At 41.2% G+C, this 22,238-nt stretch overlaps 1 protein-coding gene across 1 annotated transcript; it reads left to right on the top strand.

Moving 5' to 3' along the window:
- Positions 1 to 208: 208 nt before the first annotated feature.
- LOC138813622 (vomeronasal type-2 receptor 116-like) lies at positions 209 to 21,804 on the top strand. Its single transcript, XM_070002022.1, has 7 exons — positions 209 to 319; positions 458 to 624; positions 5,883 to 6,171; positions 6,551 to 7,360; positions 17,329 to 17,556; positions 18,546 to 18,669; positions 20,885 to 21,804. The coding sequence occupies exons 1-7, from the start codon at positions 209 to 211 to the stop codon at positions 21,802 to 21,804; spliced, it is 2,649 nt and encodes an 882-aa protein (XP_069858123.1).
- The last annotated feature ends 434 nt before the right edge of the window (positions 21,805 to 22,238 follow it).

Raw genomic sequence — 22,238 nt, 5'->3', positions numbered from 1 at the left:
CTATGATCATTTGACCTTCACATGGCATCCTCTGTTGTCATCCATTCCAATCATCCCTAGTGACCCTTGATTGGTTGTGCTTTTTTGTTTTCAACTTTTTGCTTTCACACAAGTTTGTGAACAACTCAACAAGAGAGGAATCCATCCCTGGAGTTTCATTACCTACTGTCTTGGATGAAATCATGGTCCTGAAGGTGTGGAGAGGAAGATGGTACACATGTTTTCTAACTTCTGTTTTGACCTTGAAGCTGGGCCTCAGATGCAGAGCCAGAGGGCAGAATGGGCTCTGTATTCCTCTAGGATAATGGAGGCCATCCAGGTATCAAGAAGCCACAAAAACTGAGGATACATTTAGACACCCACCTGACGCTGCAGGCACAGTCTGCATCCAAAATCACAGCTCCATGTCAAAGCAGCAGCAATGTTCCCTGTGTCTCTGACACTGCTTCTCCTCCAGCATCCTCTCCTGATCACTTTCTCTGAAGATGGCAGACGCATTTGCACAGAGAAATCTGTGGCATGCAGCAGGGGAGATGTGGTCATTGCTGGATTTTACTCCCTCTATTCTTGGGAATTGGTCGTTCAAAGCATGAATGACCCTACTCTGCAGCAACAGAACATTCAGTAAGTGATTTCTTGGATTTTCTTAAATTTTGAATTTTCTCTTTGGGTTACAGTCAGAGGTGGGGGAAGTTTGCACACAATCATTGATGTGCTCTGCATCTTCTACACTGCCCTCACTACAACAGCTCTACTTCATTTCAGGTGTTCCCAATGAATATTTTTCTTTCTTCCAAGGGTACAGAGTTTTCTGTCTGTCTTCCACTCCACTCCCCTTTCCAGAGATATCCCGACCACCCCACCATCACTGTGACTCCTCCACTCATCACTGTTACTCAGGGTCACTGGGTTGACCAAGAGTCCATACAAGGACACTAAAGTGCAATGTCCCCATCCATAGGGCAAAGGCCAGGGAACCTTCAATCCATTCTGTTCTTTATACTTTTCAAAACAGGACCAATGTTTGGACCTCCTTCAGGGCAATGTTTCTTAGGATAGACAAGCAGTTTATGCTTCTGGGGTTATTTCATGCCAGCAAAGCTGTGGGAATGGGGAGCTGCTGAACAGATCAGTAATAAGAGATGCATGACACATTTGATTTTTTTCCCCTTAACTAATGGAAGTAATCTTCTGTCTTGCTATCTATGTCTTGGCCTGTCTCCTATGTCATTCCCAGAAACTCTGTTTCCATTCCTTGTTCTCCAACATCTTTCCAGGCTTATTTATTTTTCCCTGCTCATAACTTCCTAAACTAGATTTGAATGTTTTTTTTCATATATATTGTCAGTAATGGGTCTTGAACTCTGGGCTTGGATGCTGTCCCTGTGCTATTCAGCTTAAGACAAGTGCTCGATTACTGGCACCACCGTGCCATTTCCAAATTTCTAGTGGTTTATTGGTGATAAGAATCTCATGGACTCTTCTGCCCTGGCTGGCTTTGAACCGTGATCATCAGATCTCAACCTCCTGTCTAAATAGGATGACATGCGTGAGCAAGGGTGCCTAGCTTTTTCATATGTTTTATACACACTTTCATTGATGCATTTGACCCAGGTGAGCTCACTACTTTCAGTTCTATAGAATTCTCTGTAAACTAGGGAAGTCATGAATGAATCTTCTCAGACAAGTTGTGTGGAAACACCCTGAATGGGGTTTTTTCAGGAGAGGAATACTTTATTCCATGAGAGATTTATGAGAGATACTGAAGCCAATTTAATGTGGTGAGGAATTGAGTGAGAAAGATGGGGCTCATGTGTAAACCCAGCATTAGAAACATACCCACATGGGAGATGGGAGATGTCAGAGCTATCCTCTTCTCTGTCCATTCTCTAATTGAGCTCTGTGTGTGTGTGTGTGTGTGTGTGTGTGTGTGTGTGTGTGTGTGTGTGTGCATATTCACACATGCTCTGGTACTCAGGCATCATCTCAAGTCCTGATGGCTGTCCCTTGGCATTGTTTCTGTCCTGGCTGGCACTCTACTGCTTGACCTACAGCTCTGCATCAGTTTCTGTGGAGTTGCTTACACATAAATTGTGTAACAGACATTCCTGCCCAAAGTGACTACAAAACATAATTCTCCTATATCATCCTCCTTAGTAGTTATAATTGCAGGCCTGAGCCACCAGTTCCCAATTCATATTTAGTATTACTGACATTCTAGATGTAAAGCCTCAGTTACATTGCACACAATGACATCAGCAAATATCCATGAGAATAGATATTCTCTCTATGAGAATTTCCCTAAAATGATTATATTGAATGCTAGGAGAACTCATCGTTCTGAAACATTCTTGATTTATATTGGCGTGTGATTCCATCTGGCCTTTCAAATGTCTCCGAATTATACCATTCTGACTGGTCTGGCTTTGTGCCTGTCTTTCCAGAAATTCCAGGCAGGCTTCAGTGTTCCTGAGTCTGTAGTGACTTCCACAATGTCAACACTAGATGGAGCCCAGGGCCTGTGAGAAGTCAGCTGAGAGGTGATAAACCACTTCAGTACCAGAGAAAACTAAAGGCAATTTTGGTGACAAATACTCTGTGGTTCTAAAAACCTCACGAGAACCCCAATGAGTCATGGGTCCAAATATGCCTTCTCCTGGGTGCACAGGGAGCCCATATGCCTCATCCACAGGGAATGGCCTTGTGCGTCGATTCTGCCTAGCAATAGCAAGATCTGTGTGCTGGAACAGGCATTAAAAACAGCTGTGGCCACCAGAATTCTATTACACCTGGAATACCAAACAGCAGGGTCACCAAAGCAGATGAAGGTTAATGAAGTTTCCCTCTAAAAGTAGGAACTCTTCACTTGGGATCCTGGACTTTGATCGCAGAAGAAGAAATTCTAGACAAGTCACAACAGTAAGAAAATGTGGCAGAGCTTTCTTGAGTAAGGAAGCAAACAAACAAGCAGGTAGACAAACAGGAAACAAAAAGGCAAAGACACACTCTAACTGAGGAGAGACACACAGCTCTTGGGCTGCCAGGGGGATTCAGATGGTAAAGGCACAAGGTCTGACTTCAAAAATACACAAACATAGGTCTGTCATCTTTGCACTAATCACTCCTGGTGTTACATTTTCTGATTTTCTGTATGTTTTGGCCATTCTTTCCAGATGATTATCCTTGAGGGAAGGAAGGTGTGCTGTTGTTGGCGTAGGATGTTGCATATGTTTTGGGGGAGCTTTTTGGTGGAAAGGCATTTGCTCTACAAGACAACTGTTAATTCATATGATGAGAAATGCATCTCTCAGGAAGCAATGCAACCTGTTGCCTCTCTTTGAAGTAAAGATGGTAGCCCTGTGTTTCTAAATCACATGTTTCTGAGTTGCCTTCTCTAGGACTCATTTTTTTCCTTAATTTATCCAGCTTCTTTTTGTGCTCAATGACTTTGGTCCCTTAATCTTAAGATATGTAGATGGATGAATAGGTCTCTGATTGTTGTGAGCTTCCCATACCTCATTTTTTCCTAATCTATTCTACTCCATTTTCCCCTAAATGACTTCATTCCCTTAATCTTAAGGGAAGTAGATGGATAAGCTTTAAGCTTGAGTTTTTGAATTCCTGGAATGCATTAACCAGGGCTCATTTTGCTTAGTCTATCCTGCCTGAGTACAGCATCCTCAGTCCACTGCGATCAAGACCAATACAGCCGGGTGAGAACTAAGATTGACTCAGGTTGAATGTGGTAGAGGTGTGTTCATGAGCCAAGATGCCCACAACCACACACAATTAGTGATAGCTAATATAGAATTCAGATTGTCTGGTGGTAGATGACTTTCTCAGATATTGAGGTGATTACAGAGTCTACCAGAGGTTGTCCTGGCTATATGGTCATGGCACAGTTCTAGTGCTATTACCTAGCCCACACTAAGCTGTGGGACAATATCACCATTTTACTTTCCTGTCTTACCTATTATAATTGGGATGGAAAACCATGCAATGCTACAGCAGCATGGTAAATTTTGTAAAGGAAACCACAAGCTGGGCATAGGTGGCTGACGCCTAGAATTCTAGCTACTTAGGAGGCTGAGATCTGTGGACCAGAATTTAATGCCAGCCCAGGCAGAAAGTCTGTGAGAATTTTATCTCCAGCAAAACAAAAGAAAGCCAGAAGTGGCACTGTGCCTCAAGTGCTAGAGAGCTAGTCTTAAGCTGAAGATTTTGCGTCAGATCCCAGGACTAGAGTTCAAACCCCACAACCAACCAAAAAAAAAAAAGCAAGCCACAGGAACATCTTGGTGAATACCACCATCTACTCAGGCTATCTAGCATCCCCAAAGCCCAAACTGTCATGCGGATACACTTAAGCCACACTCTAGCTTATGCTGATGTAGACCAATGCACACTGGATTCCTAGAGCGACTTCAGTTTCTGCCTGGTGCCATCTTGAGCACTGTCCTTCTAGGGCAGTGGTCCCCGAAATTATTCACTGTGCAACGAGACTGGACTGAGCCAGATAACAACAGAGTCACATAGCCACAGTGGCTTCACAAGGCTAAGCAAGAAGACAGGTGTCAGCCTACCCCACCCATGGTGGAAACTGATGGAAATGGCATTTGGTTCTGCCTCAGTGACCTTCCAAAACCTCCTGAAAGATTCTAATGGAAGCTGTGGTGCTAGCACCAAACAGTGCCTCTAGTTTATTCTGGATTATTGGTCCAACCATGACATGCCTGACAAAGGGTTCTAAGAAAAATTCTGACCCAATATTCTGCCCTGCTCAGTAGGAGGTTGTATCTCATACCTGCTGTCGTTCACAAGATTGGAGGAGAGCGGATTTGGCAGTGTCTTCCTTCTCTGTCCTAAACCAGTTCCAAAGGCACAATCTAAAGGTCTGGACCAAAGAGTAGAAACTATAAGCACATCCCCAGCACTGGTCTCAGTGTATGGGAATGGTGCTGAGATTTAACTTTAATTCTCTCCCTCCCTGCAATGTCAGATGGTTTCTGTCCATAATGAGCTACTAATGCTGTTAATGGGGAGGAACATGGAGATGGCTTCTTCCCCCTTTTCTCACACATCCTTTCCTCTTGTTTGTTCTACTAGAGAAGTATCCTCCAGTCCACACTCCTTGACTCTCATCTGTTCTTTGTTGGGTGAGGCAATCTTCATGTTCTAGCTTCCTGGGCTGCCATCTTGCTCTGTTTCTGGGGAATCCCCTTGAATGATGACATACTCTGAGTCAGCTTAGTGTGCCTCTACCACATCAAATGAATTTCGTACTTCTGTGATTTCTTTACTTTCCTCACAAGGCAAGATTCATTTCTTTGCAGAAGGATGCACCATTGGCAAATGTGTGGTAAGCGATCACAGACACAAAGCAGCCTGCTTTCCTATTTACTCCTAACACAGCAGGCCCTGCCTCTCTGCTCATACTGGTTGAAATCAGGTGGACAATCTGCTCCCAATTGGAATTGTATTTCTTAAGAATTTTTCCATATGCACAGCTAATTTAAGGTACTAAATGATTTGGGATGTGAGCTGGGCCTGCTCGTATGTCACAGCAGACAACAGTGTTTTTCACTTATCCATATGGGGCAGAGAGGAAAAGCCAGCTTCCTCATTCCCCCCACTCTCTGTCTCTCTCTCTCTCTCTGCAATCTCAGAAGAATAGTCATCTCCTGTATGCTGATCAAGATCTGTTCAGGAACTCTCCCAACTCAAAGAACTTTTCTTAGACTCCAAATTAGAATGCCATCCCGTTGGATCTACACATATTACTGTGTGTAGAAATCAACATTTGATTCAACAAAGTCATGAGATTTGCAGTTAATCATTTGTAATACTTTTATACCTACCCAAATTTTGTGATTTCTGTGCAGGATCAACTTAAACAAATACCAATTGCTTCTCACCCTGGTGTTGGCTGTGGAGGAGATCAACAAGAATCCCCATCTGCTACCCAACATGACTCTGGGATTTGAGATCTATACTGTGCATTACTCAGGTACTGATCTGTTAGAGGATCCACTCACCTGGCTGTCTGGGAAGAGTAAAAACATCCCTAATTACACCTGCAGAAGAGACAGCAAAGCTATAGCAGCACTCACAGGAACCTCAAGCACATTTGTCCCAATAGGGACACTGCTGGACCTCTACAAACTTCCACAGGTGAGGCTGGGAGGGGTGGGCAGATGTGAAGCCATATCCACAGTGACTCTGCCCTCAACAGGCTTAAGAGGAGGTGGTATCACAAACCCTTCCAAATGCATAATCTCACAGGGAGAAGCCTCCAAAAGTGGGTGGGAATACACATTTTCATTGCTGCAAATAAAAGGAGGGGTGTTGAGAGGAAAGGATGACCCAAAGCTCTGAGCCTTATCTGTACATGTCTACAAAGAGTTCAGAACATGGGAGATGACTTTGCAATTGGGATAAGCAAACTTTTGTTCCCACCACTGTACTACCAGTTGTTGTGTCATTCACATCAGGACTGAGATTTGCCTATGACCATCCTCTTCCTGATGTTGTTTCCATTTGTTCCCTGTAGTTCACCTTTGGGGCTTTTGATCCTCTCCTGAGTGACCATGGAAAGTTTGGTACTGTCTATCAGATGGCTGCCAAGGACTCAGGTCTAGCCCTGGCCATGGTCTCCTTGATGCTTCATTTCAGCTGGAACTGGGTGGGACTATTCATCACCGAAGAAAACTATGGAATGTGGTTCCTCTCAGAATTGAGGGAAGAGATGGGCAAGAGTAGAGTCTGCTTTGCCTTTGAGAACATGCTCACGTACAATGTCCTTGCAGATTTCTCAAATGATCTATCGATGCAGCGCCAGCTAATGGACTTATCAACCAATGTGATTATCATTTATGGGGACAGTAAATTTCTACTAAGCTTTATTCTTAAATGTAGGCACTTTTTAATTACAGGGAAAGTCTGGGTCCTGAACTCACCCTATGATGATGTGACTATTGCTAAAAGATATTTTCTGATTGACTCTTTCCATGCACCTCTTATTTTCTCTCACCATCATAGAAACACTGCTGGGTTTACCAATTTTATTCTGACAGAGACCTTCTCCAAGAACTCAGCTAATAACTCCCTTCCCAGGTCATGGATTCAGTCTGTTTATAGCCTACTGATTAAGTCTGACTGCAGAGACTTGGGGCACTGTTCATACAATGCCACACTGCATTGGTTGCTGAGGCACATTTTTGACATGACCATGTCAGATGAGAGTTACAACATCTACAATGCTGTGTATGCTGTGGCCCATGCCCTCCACCAGATGTTTCTTCATTACATGGAAGAGCCAAGAGTGCAAAATGGGCAACCCAGGGCATTTCTCTCTTCACAGGTAATGGCTTTGCTTTTGGGTGACCTACTCTAGGCATGCACAACTTCTATATAAGCTTTCATACCAGATGAAACTAGGTTGTCTGGCACCATTTTGGCAAATACAAGACAGTCTGTTGTGCTCTCCATGAAGTGACGGTAGAGCTGTGATGACAATGTTCTTGAAGAACGCTGATCCGTGACAAGGAAGTGCTGTGTCTTCTGTCCTCATCCTCACTATCTGTGAAAAAGCCGTCCCCTTTTCAATAGGATATATTCAAATTCTCCTTGTAACTTTTTAAAATAACAGATTAAAGGTGACTAGTTTTTTTTATTGTGAAAATACTGTACAGAGGGGTTACAATTACATGGGCAAGATAATGAGTACATTTCTTACCAAGCATTGTAGCCTCCTCCTTTGTTTCCCCTTCCCATCTCTTCCCATCCCCCCCCGCACACCCTATCCAATCCTCCCCCCCTCGAAAGCTATGAAGTTCATTTTTGACATAACGACTTCTACATCCCATTGCTGCAATTGGTTCACCTGTATCCCTATTTAAACGATTTGTTTTTCCCTTTCCCCTCCACAAATTATACCGACATCAAATAAAGGGGTTATACTGTGGGGGAGGGACATACAAAGCAACAAAGAAATAAACTTATAAATGTGTTAGAAACAATCACATGAAAGAAAAAAAACATTTGAATACATACTTTTGGGTTCATTTCCCTAACATCTCCTTATCTGACTGTTTCTGCTTGACTCAGACATATACTAGATGTTGCAAATAAGGGAATCCATGGGACCTATGTTTCTTTAGGCCTGGCTTACTTTACTTAATATAATTTTTTCCAAGCCTTTCCATTTCCTAACAAATTGAGCAATGTCATTCTTTCTGATGGAGGCATAGAGTTCCATTTTGTATATATAACACTTTTTCTTGATCCATTTATCTATACGGGCATATGGGTAGGTTCCACATCTTAGCTATAGTAAATAATGCTGCAAAAAGCATAGTCATGCTAGTAGCTTTAGTGTGGTCCTGTTTGTAAACATTTGGGTTAATGCCCAAAAGTAGGATTGCTGCGTAATAGGGGAGCTCTATGTGGAGTCTTTTGAGGAAAATCCATACTACTTTCCAAAGTGGTTGAACATGTTTACACTCCCACCAACAATGCAGTAAGGTGCCCTTCTGTCCACATCCCCTCCAGCATCGGTTATTATTAGAGTTCTTGATTGTAGCCATTCTAATTGGAGTGAGGTGGTATCACAATGTTGTTTTGATTTGCATTTCTTTTAGGGATAGGGAGGTTGAGCATTTCTTTTTTTATTTTTTTATTTGATTTGTGAAGATACTGTACAGAGGGGTCACAATTACATGGGCAGCATAATGCGTACATTTCTTACCAAGCATTGCAGCCTCCTGCTGCCATCCCTACCCAGCCTCCCCCCTCCCCCCCAATCCCAATCCTTCTCCTTCTCTCACTTCCCCCCCCCCCCCACCGATCTTGTAAAGCTCGTTTTGGACATGACAACTTGTACTTCTCATTGTTGCAACAGGTACACCTGTATCCTTAAACAACTGGTTTTTGCCCATCTCCTCAAGTTATACTGACATCAAATATAGTGAAAGCAGGGGTTATACTGTGGGGGAGGGATATACAAAGCAACAAAGAGATAATCTTATAAATGCATTAGAAACACATGCATGAAAGAAAAAAACATTAAAATACATATCTAAGGGTTCATTTTCCTGACATCACATTATCTGACCTTTTCCACTTGACTCATAGATATACTAGATATTGCAAATAAGGGAAACCATGGGACCTATGTTTCTTTGGGCCTGGCTTACTTCACTTAATATAGTTTTTTCCAAGTTTTTCCATTTCCTAACAAATGGGGCAATGTCATTCTTTCTGATGGAGGCAAAGAATTCCATTGTGTATATATACCACATTTTCTTGATCCATTCATCTACTGAGGGGCATCTGGGCTGGTTCCATATCTTAGCTATGGTAAATAATGCTGCAATAAACATAGTTGTGATGGTAGCTTTAGTGTGGTCTTGTTTGTAAACATTTGGGTAAATGCCCAAAAGTGGGATTGCTGGGTCATAGGGGAGTTCTATGTGAAGTCTTTTGAGGAACCTCCATACTGCTTTCCAAAGTGGTTGAACAAGTTTAAATTCCCACCAACAATGAAGTAAGGTTCCTTTCTGTCCACATCCCCTCCAGCATCTGTTGTTGTTAGAGTTCTTGATTTTTGCCGTTCTAACTGGGGTGAGGTGATATCTCAATGTTGTTTTGATTTGCATTTCTTTTATGGCTAGGGATGTTGAACATTTCTTCATGTGTTTATTGGCCATCCTTCTTTCTTCTTCAGAGAAGTTTCTCGTTAAGTCTTTCGCCCACTTATTTATTGGGCAGTTGTTTCTTTGAGGATTTGTTGTTGGGGGGGGGTTAATTTTTTGAGTTCCAAGTATATTTTAGATATGAGACCCTTGTCCGTTGTATGGCTAGTAAAGATCTTCTCCAAATCCGTGGGCTTTCTATTGATCTTGCTAGCTATGTCATTTGCCCTGCAGAAGCTCTGCAACTTTATGCAATCCCATTTGTCCAACCTTTCTTTGATTTGTTGTGTTTCCGGGTCTTTATTCAAAAAATTTCGGCCTGAGCCAAGAAGACCTAGGGTTTCTCCTATTCCATCCTGTAATGTTTTCAGAGTGTCTGCTTTGACTTCAAGGTCTTTGATCCATTTAGAGTTGATTCTGGTGCAGGGTGATATATAAGGATCTAGCTTTAGTTTTCTACATGTAGTTAACCAATTTTGCCAGCACCATTTACTGGAGAGGCTGTCTTTCTTCCATTCTATTTTTTTAGCTCCCTTATCGAAGACTAGATGGCTATAGGTCTGTAGGTTCATTTCTGGATTTTCAATTCTATTCCATTGGTCCTGAGGTCTGTTCTTATGCCAATACCAAGCTGTTTTGATTACTATGGCTTTATAGTAGAGTTTGAAATTTGGTATTGATATTCCTCCAGCAGTGTTCTTTCCGTTGAGGTGCGTTTTTGCTATCCGGGGTCTTTTATTGTTCCATATGAATTTTTGGATTGCCTCTTCTATTTCCTTGAAGAATGAGGTTGGAATTTTGATAGGTATTGCGTTGAATTCGTAGATAGCCTTGGGAAGTATTGCCATTTTCACGATGTTAATCTTTCCAATCCAGGAGCATGGGAGGTTTTGCCATTTTTAAAGTTCTGTGTTGATTTCCTTTTTCAAGATTTTAAAGTTTTCATCATAGAGGTCCTTCACTTCTTTAGTTAATTCCTAGGTATTTTATTTTTTGTGGGGCTATTACAAATGGTGTTGCTTTCCTAATTTCTACCACACTTTTCTCATTTTTGGCATACAGAAAAGCCATTGATTTTGGGGGGTTAATTTTATAACCTGCTACTTTGCCAAAGTTTTGAATCAGCTTGAGTAATTTGGGAGTGGAGTCTATGGGATTCTTTAAATACAAGATCATGTCATCTGCAAAGAGGGAGAGTTTTATTTCTTCTTTCCCTATTTGGATCCCCTTTATGTCTGCATCTTGTCTTATTGCTGTAGCTAGGCATTCTAATACTAGATTGAAGAGAAGTGGAGAGAGTGGGCATCCTTGTCTTGTTCCTGAGTTTAGAGGAAATGGCTTTAGTTTTTCACCATTGAGTATAATGCTGGCTGTAGCTTTGTCATATACAGCCTTTATTGTATTGAGGAATGTTCCAAGGATTCCTAATTTTTCCAAAACCTTCATCATTAAGGGGTGTTGGATCCTGTCGAATGCTTTTTCTACATCTATTGAGATAACCATATGGTTCTTATTCTTGCTCCTGTTGATGTGATGAATAATATTAATTGATTTGCGTATATTGAACCAGCTTTGCATCCCTGAAATGAATCCTGCTTGATCGTGGTGTATGATTTTTTGGATGAATTGTTGAAGTCGATTGGCCAAAATTTTGTTGAGAAGTTTTGCATCAATATTCATCAAAGAAATGGGTCTATAGTTCTCTTTCTTTGATGAGTCCCTGCCTGGTTTTGGGATGAGGGTTATGATGGCTTCATAGAATGTGCTTGGTAGTGAATTTTCTCTTTCAATTTCATTGAAGTGTTGGAGGAGAATTGGTGTGAGCTCTGCTTTGAAGGCCTTGTAAAATTCCGCTGTAAAGCCATCTGGTCCTGGATTTTTCTTAGCTGGAAAGTCTCTTATTGCTGTTTCTATTTCAGTGCTTGATATGGGCCTGTTAAGCTGGTTTAACTCATCTTGGTTTAGTTTTGGCATGTCAATATTTGCTAGGAAAAGGTCCATTTCTGTCAAGTTCTCAAACTTTTTAGCATAAAGTTTTGTGAAGTATTCCCTTATAATATTCTGAATCTTGGTTGTTTCCATGATGATGTTTCTATTCTCATCTCTGAGTTTATTAGTTTGGGTGTGTTCTCTTCTTTTTCTGATAAGATTTGCTAAGGGTCTGTCAATTTTGTTAAATTTTTCAAAGAACCAACTCTTTGTTTTGTTGATTCTTTCTATAGTTTTTTTGGATTCTAATTCATTTAATTCTGATTTAATTTTGATTATTTCTTTCCATCTACTGGATTGGGGTTTATCTTGTGCTCTTTTCTAAGGAGGTTTAGATGTGTCATTAACTTGTTAGTTAAGGATCTCTCCAATTTGTTGAATTAGGAGCTCAGAGCTATAAACTTGCCTCTGAGTCCTGCCTTTGCTGTGTCCCAGAGGAGCTGGTAATTGGTGTGCTCATTTTTGTTGAATAGCATGAACATTTGAATTTCTTTTCTAATCTCTTCCATGACCCACTCGTGATTCAGCAGTGTGTTGTTCAGCCTCCATGTGATGCCGGACTTTCTTTGGTGGCTTTTGGTGTTGAGTTCTAATTTTATTCCCTTGTGGTCAGAGAGAATGCAAGGTATAACTTCAATGTTTCTGAATTTAGACAGGTTTGCTTTGTGGCCTAAAATGTGGTCTATTTTGGAAAACGTTCCATGTGCTGCTGAGAAAATCGTGTATTCTGATGCTGCTGGGTGAAATGTTCGATAGATGTCTGTTAAGTCTAGTTGATCTATGCAGCTGTTTAGATCTGTGGTTTCTCTGTTGAGTTTTTGCCCAGTTGATCTATCTAGTGGGGAGAGTGGTGTGTTAAAATCCCCAACAATTAATGTATTTGGATCTATATGGGATTTGAGGGAAAGTAGTGTTTCTTGGATAAATTTGGGTGCTCCATTGTTTGGCGAATAGATATTTAGAATTGTAATATCCTTCTGAAGGAGAGATCCTTTAATTAGTATGTAGCGACCTTTTTTATCTCTTCTCACAAATTTTAATTTGAAGTCTATTTTATCTGATATTAGGATTGCAACTCCCGCCTGTTTATGGTGGCCGTTTGCTTGGTAGATTTTGTTCCAGCCTTTAACATTGAGAATGTGGGTGCTTTTACAGGCAAGATGTGACTCCTGCAGGCAGCAGATAGAAGGGTCTTGTTTTTTAATCCAACTAGACAGTCTATGTCGCTTGGGAGTTCCTGCCATGTTATCCACCTTCTTGGGGGCTGTAAAAACTGGGTTCGTCCTATGGTTCTTGGATTCTCAGTTTGGGTGCAGTTTATTGGCCTTTCTTGCGGTCTTGTTGGTTTTCTATGTGAAGGACATCTTTAAGAATCTTTTGTAGGACTGGTTTGGTGGAGATGTATTGTTTCAATTTTTCTTTGCTATGGAAGGTTTTTATTTGGCCTTCAGTTATGAAGGAGAGTTTAGCTGGGTACAGTATTCTTGGTTGATAGTTGTTTGTTTTTAGGGCATGGCATACATCATTCCAGGCTCTTCTTGCTTTGATTGTCTCTGCTGAGAAATCTGAGGTGATTCTAATTGGTTTCCCTTTATAGGTGATTAATCTTTTCTCCTTGACAGCATTAAGGATCTTTTCCTTGGTCTGAGTTGATCCTGTGTGGATTATAATGTGAAGGTGGGATTTCCTATTCTGCTCTGTTCTATTTGGGGTTCTAAAAGCTTCTTGTATCTGAATAGGCCTATCTTTTTGTATGTTTGCCAAGTTCTCTGCTAGGATCCTGTTAAACAAATTTCCTAGACCATTAACTTCTGTTTCTAGGTGCTCCTCTACACCCATTATCCTTAGATTAGGCCTTCTGATTGTGTCTTCCAGGTGTTGGATAGATCTATCATATTTCTTGGACTTGTCTTGGATGGTTGTATGTTCTTTCTCTATAATATCTAGGCTGTCTTCAATCCCTGAGATTCCATCTTCTGCATGGTCTAACCTGCTGTCAAGACTCTCTACTTTGTTTTTTATCTCTTTTCCTTCTAATTGGTCAGCTTTGATGGCTTCAAGTTCTTTGTTGAAGCTCTGTTTTAGGTCTTGTATGAATTTCTTTACTTCCTTAATTTGGTGTTCAGTGTTTGTTCTCAAATCGCTTAGTTGATTGGTTATGGTTTCTTTGGACTCCCATTCCTTCTGTTGGGTTCCATTCAGCATTCCCTGTGTGGTCTCCCTGACTTCCTTCAGCTCTTTGTTCATGGATTCCATGAATGCCTTTAGTGATCTTTGTGTATTCTCTACCTGGTCTCTCAATTCCTGTATTACTCTTTGATTAGCTTTCTCCCGTTTGTGGGATTCCTGTAGTTCTCTTTTCTCTCGTTCGTGGGATTCCTGCAGTTCTCTTTGAGTGTTCTCAGCCTGCTCATGCCATTCCTCCCTTTCTCTTTTTGTATTCTCAAGTTGTTCACGCAAATCCTGTATCAGTTTTTGAGTAGCTTCCTCACGCTTATGATATTCCTGTATAAGCTTTCGGGATGCCTCCTCTCTCTCATACAGAGTCCTTTGTAAGTTGTCAAACTTCTCATTTATCATGGTTGCCAGCAGTGTTTGTAGAGCTGTTTGCGAACTCTCCTCTGGATTATTCATTATCTGTTCTGACCCCTGATTATCAAGATTGGGAATTGAGATATCCAGATTTGCCATTTTTCTTGTGTTTTTCTGGCTTACTCTGCCCATTTGAGATGAAAATAGCACCAGTTTTGTGCTAGAACACTATCTTAAGGCAACCATCAATCAAAGTTTGCTTCTGTACAGTCAATAGTCTACAGATACAATTTAGTTCAACAGATACATCTATTCAACATCAAACAACTATATGTTAATGGGCTTCAAACCACAGAGAAGAATTTGGAAAACCAGAAATTATTAGGGTTAGGGAGAGATGTGGGTAAAAAATAGGAATAGATTGGTGTGGGGAGGCACAGGGAGAGTTAACTATGTCCTAATCCCAATGCAGGGAAAATGTTGGGTAGGATGCATGTAGAGAGAGAGAGAAAAAGAAGTAAGGGAAAGGGAAATGATAAGAGACCAGATAAAAAATAGAAACATAAAAATTAATATTATTATGGAGATTAAAAACCATCTATTTAGAAAGGAATGTGAGTATATTAATAGAAGGGTAGGGACATTGAGGAGAAGTGAAAAACTTAAAAAATGCTTAAAATACTATATAGGTATAAAGAGGTAGTACTGCTATTAAGGAATTTAAGTCCCAGAGGTTTTGAATTGAGTAATAATTTTGTGGATTAAGTGTGTACACAATGGGGGATAGGGTCTACTAGTTAACTACGGGTTTATCTGAGGATGTACAGGGCAAGAGTTAAATCACATAAAGAAGATCAAAAGAGAGGAAAAGGTGAAAAGGATTAGAAAGGGAGAAAAAAAGATCAGAAGTTCAGTAGAGCTAGACAAAAAAACAAAAAGATACTTAAAAAAGAAAGAAAAAGAGAAAGAAGACAAGACAAGAAAAGAAAACACACATTCATGTATTCCTAAAATAAAAATTATAAGAGAAAAAAAAAGTTACTGGAAAACAATTATTTTTTCAAAAAAGGCAAAAATTAAAGATTAATAAAATTTCTAGAAAAGGAAAAAATTTATATATATATATATATATATATATATATATATATATATATATGGTAACAAAAAAAAAGAAGAAGAAGAGGAAGAAAGAAAAAAAAATTCTTTGATTTTTTTTTTTAATTTTTTGGGGAGGGGTGGGAAGAATCCTGTATCTCCCTTTTGTCTGTAACCAGCCTCTTGTTGGAGTCTCTGGTCAGTTTGATGTCCTGTGGCTTGATTGGTTTCTTAAGTCAGTTTGTTCGAACAGGCAGAAAAATGCTCTGCTTTACCCAAGATTTTGAGATCCCCCTCCCAGATTAGTTTACTGGGAGGGTGATCTGCTTTGAGAATCACAAAAGAGGGAGATGCAGTGGTGAGGCTAGGTTCTGGGTAGAGTTGAGGCCTTTCAACAATCAGTAGCTTTTTCCTGGGGCTGTTTTGTGAAAAAAAACTCACAGAGCCCAGCCTGAAGCCGTTCTCAGGGTTTCTGTTTTTCACTTGATTGTTGAGGCTGCTAGAGGGAGGGGCAGCCTCTGGCTCTGGTTACCCAGTGAGGAAAGCCACTCCAATGGCTGGCGCCTGAGCTGGGTGACTTTTCCCTGGATGGAGCCGAGTCTGGCAGGTCACTTCGCCATTAAGTTCTTGTGACCTGCTAAATGACTCATTTTATTCCAAGGCCTGGGTAGGAGCTGGCAGCTCCTCCGAGCTTTGTCGGTATCCAAGATGGAGATTACTGGTGCTGGGGGGGGGGGTGGCCTTCCCTCCTCTGCTCCCTGAGAAGGAGTGAGGACGTCGGGCTACTACTCACGCCGAGTCTTGGATCCTGGGTCGTCTCTGGTCTGCACACTGCAGGATGAAGATGTCTGCTCCTTGTCGGTTCTTGCTGGTGTTGAGTAGAATCCGCTCGCCCACTGCGTCTGGCTCCTTCATCCCGGACTCTCTGTGTGAGTGCTCAGTTATAGCCCCGGCTGCATTCTCCGCCGCGACCCTGCCGCCGCGCCGGCTGCTGGCGAGCGCTCAGATGTGTCTTTTTGCCTTGGCTTCCCCTCTCTTGTCTAAGTCTCTGTCCTGTGATGGCATACTTGGTGTGATTCTCTGGCTTAGGACTGTTCACTGGAACTCTAAAACTGCTTTCTATGCGAGAGCTTGTTCAGATTCCAGCTTCTCCTCCGCCATCTTCCCGGAACTCAGGTTGAGCATTTCTTCATATGTCTATTGGCCATCCTTCTTTCCTCTTCAGAGAAGTTTCTCTTTAAGTCTTTAGCCTACTTATTGATTGGGCAGTTGTTTCTTTGAGGATTTCTAATTGGGGCATTTAATTTTTGAGTTCCAAGTATATTTTAGATATGAGAACCTTTTCCATTGTAGGGCTAGTGAAGATCTCCTCTAAGAGTGACTAGTTCTTGAAACCCGAATATTGCCTAGACACAAGTGGTTCACACCTGTGACTCACTCATGACTGCAATTAACCACCAAAAAGACAGTAGGGGAACTGTGGCTCAATGGACAGAATGATTACTTTGAAAAGAACAAAAAAAAAAAACCAAGTTGAGTGCCTAAACTGTGAGAACACACCACAGGGCAGGAATACACACACACACACACAGGCGCGCACGCACTGAGAAAGAAGTCTTGCTTAAGGTAATCTTTCATAGTTGTCACAAATATTCTATGATTCTACTTAGTTTATTATTTACCTATATTTCAGACTTATTCTCTTATCAGAATCACAAAACAAGTGATTGGAATGCACTTTAGAGAGTCTGTTGGGGTCTATCATATGATAATTCATTATTTTGTTGGATGTGGCTAGAGGTTCATTCCCTTGAAATTGAGTTTCTGCAACCTATCCTGGATACCCAGATTTTAGAACTTGGTAACACTTTAGTCTGCTGTGGGCCTGCATTTGATACAGTTGGTTGGATTCTTGTGCTGTGTGTGAATCAGGGGATGGGAATGAAGAGTAATCCATTGTTCTGGGGTTTTGTGATAACACTGGGAAGCACTTCACCATAGAATAATGTGTCCCTTTTAGCTGCATCCCTTTTTGAAGAAGATCCAATTTACCAATCCTGTTGGAGACCAAGTGGTTTTGAATGAGGAAAGGAAATTGGAAGCAGAGTATGACATTAAGAGCTTTTGGAATTTTCCAGAAGGTCTGGGACAAAAGGTGAAAGTTGGCAAGTTTTCTCCATCTAGGCCATATAGTCAACAACTGGTTTTGTTTGAAAATCTGATAGAGTGGCCCATAGGAATTACCAAGGTGGGTCATTTCTACTTTTGTTACTCTTTCCTTTTAAAAAAATGTATTGTTATTAGGAAGTAGTTGTAGAAAGACCTTACAATTCCCTAACTCAGGTTATGATCACAATGCTTCTAGGCAATGTCACCACATCCTTATTTCTCCCCAAGGTCAGTCGTTTCTAACAATAATGGCATGATCTATGTATAAATGAGCAATAAGCTTATCCTGTTTTAAAGTTAGTTCAATGAAACTATGGCTCAGTGGTTTACATTTCAAAACTTTCTGTTTCTGGAAGTTTCTTACTAACAGATTCATGGAGGGAACAGGGGAACATATCATGACCAATATGTTGTTCTGTGTTTGCATAGTGAATATCATAAAATTAAATGACACCCGTGAATCATCATTCCAGCATTGTGACAAAATATCTGAGGGAATCAAATGAGAAGGCAGAAGGGCTTACTTTGCTTCTGCCTGGAGATTTCAGACCATGGTTGGATAGATTGTTGATTTTTAGTCTAGTGAGACAGGATGTAATGAAAGGAACATCTGCCAGTAAAATTCACCCACTTCATGACAGCTAGAAAGCCAAGAGAGATGTGAATGGCCCTGGGTACAGCAGCACCTCCACAGCAATTAGCCATGCTTTGGAGTGTGGGTTTGAAATTTCCCTGAGTGATTTCCTCACATGCTCTTATTCATCTGTAAACAGATCACATGAATTCAAGAATAAGATGCAGGATTAACTCCCATTTCCTAATTTCCTAGAATTAACATCCAACACTTCAAGGCTCCATGACTTCCCCATAGTATGAGTGCTGGGTGTTGAGGCCCCACATATTCTACAGGTCATGTCAGATGAAACTGTAAGAAGGTTCAGTAAATTCATTTGCTGTGTGCATATAATGGTTATGTGTTTTGATTATCATTTCCCCTAAATCACTGGAGTGTCTCAGATGTCAGGTGAAAGGATAAAATGTCACTAACTTTCATCTGAATATTCTCAGACTCCTCAGTCTGTGTGCAGTGAGAGCTGTGGTCCTGGATTCAGGAAGGCCTCTCTGGAGGGAAATGCTACCTGTTGCTTTGATTGCACTCCTTGCCCAGAGAATGAGATTTCTAATGCGACAGGTGAGTCTGTTAGTTAGAGAAATTCCCCATCTCTCCTTCCTAACCTTCAGTCCATGCAAGCCAGTGGAGTGATCTACAGTAACATGGCAGGAACACACATGCACCTTCACGCCGAGTTCCAGGGCAACGTTAACCATACTTCTCTTTAGAAGAAACACCCACTTCCCCTCCATTACATCTCTGTATTTTCTAATCTATTACAGACTTCATCATGAGAATACCCATGTCCCCCTCTCCTCAATCGCATATTTTATATTTAAAGAAAATGTTTACCCATGGATTCCATTATTTGTAATACCTACTGTTTGTCTAGGACAAACAGAAAAGGTCAAAAGCTAGGTACTTATGACCATATAAGTTTATGTTAAGCGAAACGCCAAGATAGGGGTGTTTATAATAACCATGTGATTTTTTTCTTTCACTGGTATGTTCCACCGCCATGGTATAACCCCTATTTTCAATGTATTGGATTTGGTGCCCTGCATCTTGTATATACATTTTCCTAATTTGGAGAGGGCAAGGAAAAAACAAACTGCTTAAATAGGGATACAGGTTGCCCCATTTTAACCAGGAGATGTACAAGACACTATATTGAAAAAGAACTTTACAACTTTGGCATTGTTGGGGGACTACTTGGGGATGTGGACAAAGAAGGGATGGTTAGGCTAAAACAATGCAGGAGGCAACAATCCTAGATGGGAAATGTACACTTTACCTTACTCATGTAACTGTAACTACTCTGTACAGTATTTTTACAATAAAAAACATTTAAAAAATGGGGAACAATGCTCGATAGGAAAATACTCATTACCTAAATCATGTAACTGTAACCACTTTGTACAGTATCTTAACAATAAAACATATTTAATAAACAAGGGAGAAATGGACAAAATAAGAGCTAAAGACTGAAAGAAAGAAAATACCAGGGACCAGTTGTTGATCTTTGAAATGATATGCAAATCATCATGGAATTGTGGGTCTAACACAGCCTTTCATTTCTGAGTGCCTATTGCTGCTCATTTCTAATTAAATTTTATTTTCTATTTAGCATGCACTAATAATACAAGGGGCTTTGTTATGATCACTCCATGTCTGACACTGGCACTAGGCTGACTAGCAATTCTTCAAATATAAAAGATTCAGAAGTAGTTTATCACCTCCATTTCATTTCTCTTCTCCCTCCTCCACCTGATCTTTCCCAGAACTTATCTTATCAGTGGAGGAGCACTGTTCTTGATACAGAGCAAATGCTCAAGAAGTTTGTGTTTGGTGTAATGAGGAGATTGAGGTTTGGATTAGACCCTCTTGTACAAAGTGAAGTCGTTGGGCTGAGTCTCTATTCTCCATTATGTCTTGAATGAGTAGCAGAGAGCCAGAGTGGTATGACCTGTCAAGAATGCAGCACATAATGCTGGTAATCATATATTACACCTGTAATCCAAGCAATTTAGGCAGTTGAGATTTGAGGATGGAACTTCGATGTAATGACGTAGAGGAAACTCAGTAAGATTCTTTCTCACCATTAAGCACCCAAAAAGCTGTAATTGGAGCTGTTGCTCAAGTGGTAGAGTGGTAGTTTTGAGCATGAATACTCTGAAAAATGTCCCATGGACAGAGTTCAAACACTGGAGGAAAGACAGACAGATGGAAGGAAGGAAGGAACTAGAGAAGGAAGGAGGGAGGGAGGGAAAGAGGGAAGGAAGGAAGGAAGGAAGGAAGGAAGGAAGGAAGGAAGGAAGAAAGAAAGAAAGGAAAGAAAGAAAGAAGGAAAGAAAGAAAGAAAGAAAGAAAGAAAGAAAGAAAGAAAGAAAGAAAGAAAGAAAGAAAGAAAGAAAGAAAGAAAGGAAGGAAGGAAGGAAGGAAGGAAGGAAGGAAGGAAGGAAGAAAGAAAGAAAGAAAGAAAGAAAGAGAAAGAAGGAAAGGAAGAAAGGAAGGAAGGAAGGAAGGAAGGAAGGAAGGAAGGAAGGAAGGAAGGAAGGAAGGAAGAAAGAAAAGATAAACATAAAAACGGAAAGGGAGGAGGGAAAGAAGAAGAAATGTGAGAAAGAGATTTGATGTGAAAGCATTTTGATATAGAGAGTTACTCTATTGGTACTGAACTCAATACAGGTCAACTGGGGAATCAGGGAAAATGAGCTAGCTAGTTGAATCAAGGGGGTTGAGAGGAAAGACAAATACTGACCACAAACTAATAGTGATTCTCACACCTCACCAGACATGGAGCAGTGTGTCAGGTGTGCAGATCATCAGTTTGCCAACATCCAGAGGAATCACTGCATGAGGAAAACTGAGGGCTTCCTGGCTTATGAAGACCCCTTGGGTATGGCTCTGGCTTGCACAGCTCTTTGCTGCTCTGCACTCACAGCTGCAGTTCTTGGGGTGTTTATCAAGCACCAAGACACCCCTATTGTCAAGGCCAATAACTGGGCCCTAAGCTACATCCTGCTCATCTCCCTCATCTGCTGCTTCCTCTGCTCCTTGCTCTTCCTTGGCCGTCCCCACACAGCCTCCTGCATCCTCCAGCACACCACATTTGCAGTGGTCTTCACTGTGGCTGTCTCCACGGTCCTGGCCAAGACCATCACTGTGGTTCTGGCCTTCACGCTCACTGCTCCAGGGAGAAGCACGAGGCAGTGGCTGCTCTTCTGGGTTCCTAACCTCCTCATCCCCATCTGCACTCTCATCCAGGTGACCCTCTGTGGCCTCTGGCTGCGAATCTCTCCTCCCTTTGTGGACAAAGATGCACAATCTGAACATGGCTACATCATCATCCTGTGCAACATGGGGTCCCTCACTGCCTTCTACTGTGTCCTGGGATACCTTGGCTCTCTGGCCCTGGCCAGCTTCACTGTGGCTTTTCTTGCCAGAAACCTGCCTGACACCTTCAATGAGGCCAAGTTCCTGACATTCAGCATGCTGGTGTTCTGCAGTGTGTGGCTCACCTTCCTGCCTGTCTACCACAGCACCAAGGGGAAGGCCCTGGTGGCCGTGGAGGTCTTCTCCATTTTGGCCTCCAGTGCAGGTCTCCTAGGCTGCATCTTTGCCCCCAAGTGCTACATCATCCTGATAAGACCTGAGAGAAATTCTTTCTCCAGGTTCAGGGAGAGATCAGGTTCTGGAAGAAACAAACATTAAGATAAACATAGATGTTGCCTAGAATGTTTACAGGCTCTGAGAGCAATCGGTATCGCATCTTAGTTTAATGTGAGGACTTCTTTGAACAAACAAGTTACTCTAATTCATTCCTCTGGTTATGTTAGAAACATAGCACATTCCCAACAAGACCTCCTAAATTTGCATTCTAACTTGGATATTTTATGATTCTTCCACTCTAATCTGTCCTTTATACTATCATACTTCCTAATGAGTACATTATCTACTGTGCTTATTCCTTTCTCTTTCCTGTATCAATTATTCTTCCTACCTATCCTATATCACTGCTTGAATATCACTATATTAGTATAGGAAGTTACTAGTATAGGAAGTTACGTTGTTGAACATTTCCATGCTTTCATTATGGTAACTCAAGTCCATTCTCTGACCTAGCTGAATATTTCTGTTCACATATT

This window comes from Dipodomys merriami, unplaced genomic scaffold, assembly GCF_024711535.1.
Source record: "Dipodomys merriami isolate MVZ:Mamm:240054 unplaced genomic scaffold, mDipMer1.0.p SCAF_6, whole genome shotgun sequence".
NCBI lineage: Eukaryota > Metazoa > Chordata > Mammalia > Rodentia > Heteromyidae > Dipodomys > Dipodomys merriami.
Note: the sequence above shows the minus strand (reverse complement) of the source record. Positions and strands in the feature narration are given on the sequence as shown.